The sequence below is a fragment of the Lissotriton vulgaris genome, chromosome 1_1 (assembly GCF_964263255.1).
Source record: "Lissotriton vulgaris chromosome 1_1, aLisVul1.2, whole genome shotgun sequence".
In the NCBI taxonomy this organism is placed as follows: Eukaryota; Metazoa; Chordata; class Amphibia; order Caudata; family Salamandridae; genus Lissotriton; species Lissotriton vulgaris.
Genome location: NC_141685.1, coordinates 406,842,710 through 406,852,910, shown reverse-complemented (window position 1 = coordinate 406,852,910; position 10,201 = coordinate 406,842,710). Strand labels below are relative to the sequence as shown.

The following is a 10,201-nucleotide window of genomic DNA, read 5'->3' as shown; positions in this document are numbered from 1 at the left end:
GTAGTTATTATTGGTAGCATGCAATTAGCATGCATAATATATTAAGATGTACCTGCCGCTGTTGGGAATTACTTAAATTAGTGGGACATGTACTCCCATGGGGCATGAGAGGGAGACCTTGTAGTCACACTTTCATCAGAGGTCCCATACCCTTCTGAATTCCTAAATACGGCTCAGCTCCCCCGCAAGCAGTTATACGCACTTGGAGTGTGCAAACCACTCCTCTCCCTGTGCCACCAGCCCCACCCTAACTCAGCCTGTAGTGAAAAATAAAATGATAATAACATAGTTATTATCATTTTATTTTTCCTGTCTCCTGCTCTAGCATTGGGGCAATGCTTCTGCGCCTTAGCAGAGGAGCCCCCACTGTGCTCTGTGATCCTGACAAGCTCAGAAACCTCTGTAAACGTGTCACCAAACAATAATTTGGTTCCCAGCCATCTAAAGTGGAGAAGCGCTAGGGAAAATATGTTTCATGTTTATAGGTGGGTGTCTTTTCATTTCATAAATGGTATATAGAGACAATAGAAATAGAAAAGTCATGAACATGAAAATAGTTACCTGCTACGTGTCCTACACTATATTAGGAAGAAGCAGGGTTGATATTCTAAAGGAAGCAGAAATTATGAGTAAGAAAGATAACAATTTGCATAGCCAGATTGTTTCAACTGCCTATAAAACCTTTACTTTAGTGAGGTTTTGCTGCCACGTTTTTAATGTGTGTGAGTTCAAAGTCTCAGCAACTATTTGGAGATTCACATTTGCTTTAATATAATATTATTTGGATATTTCATGAGTCCACACTGAGACCTTTTCCTGCTTTTTTGCGATTGTTTCTAATATTGTTCTGGAAAAATGCACCATTGGGCCCTATTTTACTTCAAAATGTTATTTAGGATAGAACCCTAATGATCCCATGTAGAGTACGTTAGTCTTACTTGCATGGCTTGCCTGACAATTTTGACTGGCTAGTTATGTCGTATCACTTTCAAAATGTACCAGTTGCCAATGCCATCATTTGGAAATAGAGAGAGCTTGAGGTCAGAGGAATACAGGGGTGGGCTTGCTGGGACTGAGAAGGGCAATGAAGGTCATGGTTGAACCACTCAGGTGAGTCAAGAGAGGGGGGGTAGAAGCTAAAAGAACAGTACCGTTTAGAGCATTGTAAGAGAAGACAGGAGAATGTGATAAGGACATGGGAAGGGGTGTTAGAGTGATTCGAGAAGGAGTCTGAAGAGATAAGGACTATTACTTTAGGAACTATACGACTTAAAGAACTGACAATGTACTAAGCAGGGGTTTGAAATGCATTACTGTAACCCAGGGACAAGCTACCTGCTGATAGGTAAACCTTAAATCCATGTTGTGATATAAATGCCAAATTATGTTAAGCATGCATTTTATATGCGTGGGTTTCCTATCTATTATCACTTATACCTGCATTTAAAAATGTTCAGTTCTGCGTGGCTATTCACTGTTTTTTAAAGAATATATAAAAGTAACCGATATTGCTACCACTTTAATTTATATGGGCACATGCAACATTGTAATTGCATCTACTGTGGGTGCTCGCGTGTTGGAGGATACAAAAATGTTCAGTGTTTCTGATGCCAAATGTAGAACCCAGAGACAAATATTATAATAATTTACTTGCCCTAATTTTTAAAGACAGATATTCATTTTGTTAGCACAATTTAAGGAGTTCAAAGCCGCCAGGGTCTTAAAACGGTTTCACTTGTGAGACACTTTTAAACTTACGTGCTAAGAAAAGTGCTCCGGGAGACAGGCATAAATAGATGAAGTTTGAAGCTCTGAAGTGATCCTCACCACTTCTGAAAATGTCAATAACAGACCACGAGGAAAGCACAACCGCCCGCCCATCGGCCTGTCAGCTGAGAGCCCGCCCACCCTGGGATGGTTGGAACCTCTCCAATCGCTTTCTCTAAGTGCGTGGTCCGAGCCTGTCGAACGAATCGATTGGACAGTTTAAGGTGCCATGCCACCCTGGTGTCACTTGATGGCAGCAGCTAAGACCAATAAGAAGAGGGGAATGAGAGCGTCAGTCTCCTCGGCCAACGGTGATTGGGTTCCTTGCGGCGTTGATGGTGGGACCTCGCGGTGCAGGTAGAACGTGAGGTGTGTTTAGTGGGGTTTCACGTTGCACAGGGATCAGAGACCGGCGAGTTAGCGACCTTGCCGTGTGTGTGAAGATACCGATCCGCTCAGGCCTCGAAAGCATGGACACGGCTGTGTATCTGGGTGTCTTGCTGCTGCTCTGCCTGCTGTGGCTCCGTGCCCGCGGGCTGGAGTACGTGCTCGTGCATCACCGATGGATCTTCGTCTGCCTCTTCTTGCTGCCCCTCTCCGTGATTTTCGACGTCTACTACTACCTGCGGGCCTGGCTGGTCTTCAAGATGTGTAGCGCCCCCAAACTACACGACGAGCGCGTGCGGGGCATCCAGGCACAGGTAGGAGGCTCAAAAAAATGAGGAAAAAAATGCTGAGCTACCTAAAAGCAAGTAGGGCGGACTGATTGATAGGGTTTATCAAGCTCAACACGGTTGCTATTGATGGCTGCAAAGGAGGTTTGGGGGTTGCCGAGGTCTGTCCTCCAGGTGATCCCTTGCCTAATGTGGCGCTCCAGTCTTGGCTTCTGCCAAGACCAGTAGTCATCCGAAGGGCACAAGTCCTAAAAAACAGAAGTGGGGGACTTCAGTATGCAAGTGAAATTATTACGCGCGCCTTCACTGCGCATAATGTCACGATTTTTTTAAAACATATTTTATTGGTTTCATGTATTCATCTTGCTCATACATTTAATCATCAGCCATCAATATGAATCAGTCCCTTCAATAGCCTTCTCCTCCTTGCCGCCCCCCCCCCCCGATCTATTCAATATTAATGCCGTAACATATTATGGTGATAATTTATACATGGTCATCATACCAGAAACCTTATGTGCCAATCCTAATTGCCGAAAGGAATACCCCCAACCGCCAGTACACCCCCCCCCCCTCACTGGTGTGTGTAAACAGCGCATAATGTCATGATGCGTGACATTACACATGGAAGTGATGTCACTGGAAGTGACATTGCAAGTAGTGACATCAGATATTAAGACCTCACACATATGTTTATCAGGTATATCATGTGTACATATAAGCGCATTATGAGAATTAACCAATTAGATTTGACGTTGGGGTTGTGCCAAAAAGCGCAATTCCGTCACAAAATCTGGCCCCCAAATAATGCATTTATGTTTTTTAAACACAGCCACAAAGAAATTGGCAACAAGGAGAAGCATGGTAGTCGATCTGTTATGTTTAATTGGTTGAAAAGTCTACATTAGATTGGGTTAAGGCATCTGCTGTGAAGGTGCCCAGTAAATCTTAGGGCATAGTAATAATGGTGAGATAACTCTGGTGGTTCATGCACTTGCTGTAGAGATTTGTGCTTTGTTAAGTCCCAGATTTGAATCCTAGTAGTAGAGAAGGTAAATGTGTCTCCTGCAAAGCACATTATCAAACACGAAGATGTCAGATTTTAATTTTATGTAGGTAGTAAAGTAGATTGTTGCATTTAACACAGAGATCCTTTGGTTACCTGCAGTTCATAAATTGTAATCCTCCTAAAAGACCACAATGAGGTATGAAGTACATGTAACACCTACATCTTGTGACCCTCACTGTCTCATGTAACTTATCTTGTACATTGATTTACACATGTAGGTGGTTTATTGTCAATGTATAATGTGTATGTTACGTAAAGAGCTCTGACACCCTGCATTGGGTTGCATAGCGCTATAAAATAAATAAAATGGTGCTATTGAAATTGATATTTGTGTAAATACTCGGACAGACAAATACACCTTACATTCTTAGAGTGCATGCATCTATTATACACAGGGCCTGGACAAAGGCGAAAGCTGCCATTCTTAAGTACTTGTGCAGAGATAACAAGCTGTGTGCCTTTGTTTCTCCTCTGTGGCATGTGAGGTTCCAGCCAGGATATTCAAACAAAAGGAGGCCTGATGGCCCCATAACTTATGCCCAGCTGGAGGTGAAAAAAAGCTGCTTGCACGTTGCTGCTGGGAATCGAAAGCAGACAACGTGCAGGCGCTGCTGAACGTGTCCTGATGTCTGAAAATTACACTCGGACAAGTTGAGCATATTTCTGTGGAGCCCAACTTCTCAGCAGTGGGGATGGTGTCAACCCGGTGAAGAGTGGGTAGACGCCTGCTATGTTTATTGTGGCTCTTGGACAGCTTGCCTCCGGCTGCCGGGCTCGTGGCATGGGACGTAGCTCTGTTGCATGGTCCGTGCTCAAGGTTCTAGTGTTTGGCAGTAGGAAGTGGGCGATTTTCCCTGGCTCATCTGATTGGGTGTCCGCGCTGTTTCTCGAAATAAAACTACATTTAATTGCACCTAAGGAATCCTCTCCGTTTATTTACAAAATTTTTGGGGGTGACCTGGAACTGAGGGAGACAGCCAAGCGGATACCCCTGCCAAATCACGAACCTATGCTGTGCTGTGCCACGCCGATCGAGTTCACCTCTACGATAGTGCCTCACTCGTATTGTCGCTGGCGGTAATTTGTTCATCCCTACCAGCACAAGGTACGTTACAAATTTTTGTGCGCTTGAAGGGATTTTAAGTTCTTACCTGCTTCGGTGCTCCTCCTGCGCTTTAACTCCAACGCTTATGTTGTGGGCAGAGGTGGGATCAATTTCTCCTCAAGTGAAGATGCTGCGCGCTCATTGGACACTGCTTTGGGGCGGTAACTGCCAGTTTGCCTCAGCAATAATTAAAGTGGCAAGGCTTGTTACCGGGTCTGCAGCATCGTTACTCTTGCCTTTATTCCCAGCTGCCCTTCTCTGTGCTGTCACTTATACACTCATCTACTCAGTCTCTGCCTTAATGTTCAAAACAACGGCAGCCAGTATTAGCGGCAACATCCATTGTTTGCTACAGCAGTGACAAACACTATATTCTTGGTATACCCGGCGTGTCACAAAGTTGTTGACATTGTGTCTTTTTACAGCGGTGACACGCACACACATTATATTTACAAACAGCGTGCCACAAGTTATTTGGAGAGCGTATGCAGCGGTGATACGCACACCAGAGCCTGTAATAATTTATTTATGTGGATCTTTAGTGGTGACATGCACACCAATTAAATTTACAAACCGTGTGTCATAAGTCATTTGGAGAGTAAATACAGCGGTGATACGCACACCAGAACCTGTAGTTATTTACTTTCTGTTATGTACACTGTATCTGCTTGTTGAAAGTTGATAACTGGTCATTTTCCTTTCTGTTTAACATGAATATTGCAAATACTTTAACTGCACCACCTCCTTTCTTTATGTCTGCTGGGGAACCATCCATGGAATGGGAGGACTGGTGTGATTATTTTGAGAATTATTTGGTGGCGCTTGATGGTACAAAGTTTTCTGCAGTACGTAAAAAAGCATTATTGCTAGGTGCTTTAGGAAAAGAGGGTCAACATACCTTTAAATACCTCCCAGCTTCTGGAGAAGATGTAGATGATGGTTACAAGGATGCTATCATTAGATTATGCTTTAGATTTGCAAAGCAAGAGAACGTTGTCATGCGAAGACACACATTTTTTACTCCACCACAAAAAGTAATTGAAACTTTTGATAAGTTTGTATCCAGGTTGAGGGAGTTATCCACCAAGTGCCAATTTGGCTCTTTGCAAGATGATATGATTAGAGATCAACTAATCGTTCAATGTTGCAGCAAGAAAGCTCAGGAGAGGGTGTGGGCCGCTAGCAATCCCACTTTAAAATAAGCTATTACTATTGCACAGCTAGCAATCCCACTTTAAAAGAAGCTATTACTATTGCTAAGGTGTAGAAGAGTCTGAAAAATATATGAAGGAAATGAAAACCATCCAACAAGATAAAGGCTTGGAGGTAGCTACTCTACACAGTGGGTTGGTGGAGGTGGATGTGGTGTGTGGTAAATACAGTAAAGGTCGTGTCACCAGTGGAAAACCTAACTCTGGTAAAAGTTTAACTTCGGTAAGACAAAAAAAGCCCAAGTCGTGTGTCATAGGTGTGGCAGTACATTTCAATGGGCTGATTCAAAGAATTGCTTTGCTAACGGTAAGGAGTGTCTTAAGTGTGGGAAGAAGGGTCACTATGCCCGCCTGTGCAAAACCACAGGGAAGAAAGTAGCACTGGTGGAGGACGAGGACAACAATGAAGTCAAGATCATGGTGGTTAAGGGAGAAAGGAGCACCTCCACTGATTTGAATAGGAACAGGATTCGTCCCAAGGCGGATTTTTTGATCAATTGGGAGATGTCTCTAATGGTGGATACTGGATCACTCTATACTATCATTCCACAATTACTATGCAACTCTTTCTAGAACGGTGCTAAGTTGATTCCATCCAATGGGATTTTGAAGGGTTATCAAGGGGCCAGCATTGGTGTTCTGGGATATATGGAGGCAAGAATTTCTTTTCATAACAGGTCAACCGAAGGGAAGGTTTATGTTGCCCCAGAAGGTCCAGCCATTTTAGGGTGGCTTCACCAGTACGATCTTAACATTAGAGTAGATCCGGTAGCTGAACAACAGATGTTGTGTATTAATGATGACTGTGTGCATAGTATTTTAGAACGACATGATAAAAGTTTTCAGCACGGTCCTAGGGGAGGTAGTTGGATTTCAACATAAGATAAGCTTAAGAAAAGATGTTATACCTGTCAAACATGTTGCTAGAAGAGTCCCTTTGGCTGCTACGGCTCAAGATAAGGATATTATCAAACAAATGTTGGATTAAAACGTTATTGAAACAGTGGAGGCGGCTGAATGGTTGTCTCCAGTCGTTGTCACACAGAAGCAAGATGGTTCACTTCGTTTTTGTGTGGACTTGATGAGTTTAAACAAGGCTGTCATGGACAGCTTCCTCTTACGAACATTAATGAGATCATCTTGAGTTTGGCTGGTGGTCTTGTGTTTTCCATATTGGATCTACGCAGTGAGGACCATCAGATCAAACTCCATCCGGATTCAAGGAACTATACATCTTTCATTACGGCTGAAGGTACTTACCAGTTTAATAGACTTCCGTTTGGTCTGTGCTCTGCAGCAGCACTGTTGATAGGCCCCTGATGGTTCCCTTTCTTTTAGTGATTGTGGTTAGACTTTGTAAGTTATGCATACAGGTGCTGAGCCATTCCATTATTTTCAGTAATTGGGTTAGACTGCTGATAGCAAGCAGGTTAACTTACCGCTTTACATATTGTAGTGTGGCGCCTTTACTGCGCTCAAAAAACACTGTGCTAAATACAATTGCCCTCCTAGTCATTAACTGGGCACTCTAACAAAATCAGATTTTGCTTATGAATTGGAACTATAGACCATCAACTTTTCTTTCCTAAATTTCTCCGGTCCATTTCCAGTTGGAATGCTCATATGGGTGTTGGCTCCTATTTCCCAACCTTCCCCCCCATATCTGCGTTACCCATTGAAGTGTGCGGACACATGTCACAATTCAAGGACCTTTCCAAGTGAGTGCCTTGACTTATATTCCCACTCGCAAGTTGGGTGGAAATGGCTCAGTTACCTACTTGTAATTTTCCCTACCACAATTCGCAGTCCTCCTTGTACCTATCCTAATAATAATGAGGCGATTCGGCCTCTGACAGGAAGTTTCACCATGCTGTAAAACCGAAGGTCCCTTTAAAAAAAAAAAACAACGAGGCTGAATTATGCCAACGTCCTGTACCTTGGTCTACCAGATTATCGAATCCAGCGGTTATAGGTTATACAGGACATGACACTTTGTCTTCTTTTTAAGATTCCAAATTGTACCTCGGCGAAACCGTTATGGAACAGACTCCATTGGTTGCAAGTCCGGCAATGTATTGGGCAGAAAGCATTGATTTTAGCACACCAAGCTCTCAACAATAGAGGACCTATGTATTTGAATGAACGTATTGTGGCATATAGCCTGGGGTGGTCTCTACGTTCTAGCTCGTTGGGTCTTATGGTGTTTCCCCGTTTTCTGAAACAACAGAGGGGAGGCTCCTTTTTTACTGTTAAAGTGGCAGGTTTATTGAGTAACCTTCCTGAATACTTGAGATTTATCTCAGATAAAGCAACATTTAAAAAATAATTGAAAAATATTTTATTCTGAGCCTAGTGATGATGGGGGGGGGGGGTGGGGGGTGGGAATAAACTTTTCAGTGCAATACCCTTCTGGATGTCAAAAAGTGCTGGGACACTCCTTGGAGTAGCTGTGCGGTATATACATTATTTCATTCATTCAAGTATACATTTTTTCTATGTCCATACTCCAATAAATACTCCACTTTGCCCACTCCATCACTATGTATGTTACAAATACTTCATTGGAGGTGCAACAGGGAGGTATGGTTGTGGATTGGTGTGATGGAGACTGTGAATCAGGGTAATGAAGACTACTTATAAGTAATTGAGCCATTGCAATCTCATCTGCATCCTCCTTGCCCCAGACCTAATATGATGAGAATGTAACAAGTGTGAGAAATTGCCAAAACAACAAGATGCTGAAGATGCTGGAAAAATGATTAAATGGGAATACCAACAATTATGTAATTGCTGACTTTAACACAGGTGCCAAAATTACTTTTGGACACCTCTATCCTATAATGGTCATAAACATAAGATGTGAGCTCCATGTCGCTGCTTGACATGTCTTGGAGAGAGACACCACCCACCTCCACCCAAGGTACCATTTCACGCAATCATTTATAGCCTTGAGCAATGTCTTGCTCGACGCAGGTACTGATGGTCTGTGATGCTGCTTTTTTACATCTATTAGTTTAACCGTAGGAATCAAAGAGTGAGGCAGATGACAAAAACTCTTAATCCAGTCAAGGTAAATGGTTATAGCTCTTTTACATCTAGGGATGATGGATCCTCCGAATCGGAGTCTTCATACACAAGAAGGACAATGTTTTGTGCCAAGTGAAAGTGAGAGAGAATTTTAGGAACAAATTCAAAATGACTCAATCAGAAAAAAATCTCAAATAGAGAAAGGAAGCTAACGAAGCACTTAACTCACAGATCCGCTTGGCTGATGTGAACGCCACTAAAAATACTATTTTTGCAGAAAGTCATGACATTTCCACTTGTTCTAAGGGATCAAAAGGATGCTGTTTAAGATCTCCTGGAACAAGAGGAAGGTCAGAAGAAGGCACTGGATTGTGAATTACTAGCTTCTTTAAACGAAAACGTTTTAGCAGTCTGACTACTAGAGTGATATTTTAGAACAGTCTTCTCTTACCCTAAGAGCTTTAAATGCTGCCCACTGACCAGTGAGGGGAGAAGGGGCAAATCCTTTTTCAAAACCTTAGAAATTTGAGATTGTTAAAAGGGTCAGGCGACGATACGTTATACGTTTTACGAAGCACCAGAGCAGCAAGTCGAAATACGCTGCTACTCTCCCTTGTCCCAAATTCACATGTTTGTTCGACTTCAGTCCTTGAAGTGTGCACTCGCTATAGGTAGCCCCTGCCCGGATGTGCAACCTTCTCGTCACATCTTAAAACAAAAACAGGAATAGTGGTGCACCAAACAAATGGTTTCCACACAAGAAAGTTCAAATCCAGCCGTGGCCGGTGCAGGTAAGAGCAGTGGGGTGGGTTGTGGAGAAGTCGGCAGACGAGGTAAAATGAAAGGTAAAAAAATAAAACCACTTACCTTGCACTTGGCGATGCGGCGAATGCATAGTAGGTGGCTTATTATTATTATTTTATTTTATTTTACCTTTTCATCTGTCAATGAACCCCCATTCTCCCCCCCCCCCCCCCCCCCCCCCGCCTTCCCCCACCTCCACCTCAACGCTCTTACCTGCATTGGCCATGGCTGTCCAAATCAAGATGTGACATATTCCATATCTTTGTTCTTTTGCTTGTATAGGAAAGACACTCCAGACATTACAGCAAACAGCCAAAGCATTTCGTTCACAACATGTGGACTTCCTCAGGGCTGTAACATAATAAATACATATGCATAAATATGAAAAAATAATATCTACAAACATTGGAAATGGACATGACAAAACCTCCAAGGCTACTACCGTTAGTGCCATAATCTATACACACAAAGCCACAAGGCCTCAAGTTTAAAAACAGTTTAAAAAGCATTATACAATACTATACTCGAGGGTAACTTGATAAAA

At 42.8% G+C, this 10,201-nt stretch overlaps 1 protein-coding gene across 2 annotated transcripts in view; it reads left to right on the top strand.

The window, feature by feature from the left end:
- The first annotated feature begins 2,065 nt into the window (after positions 1-2,065).
- The window catches only part of DHCR24 (24-dehydrocholesterol reductase), a 150,097-nt gene continuing 141,961 nt past the window's right edge, over positions 2,066-10,201 (top strand). Inside the window, exons 1-2 of one of the 2 annotated variants that reach the window (XM_086952662.1) lie at positions 2,085-2,183; positions 2,227-2,468. In XM_086952662.1, coding sequence (XP_086808788.1) covers positions 2,238-2,468 — 231 coding nt within the window. In that variant the 5' untranslated portion in view covers positions 2,085-2,183; positions 2,227-2,237. Of the gene's footprint in view, positions 2,469-10,201 lie in introns of both variants that reach the window. The other variant, XM_086952658.1, reaches the window with a different exon arrangement.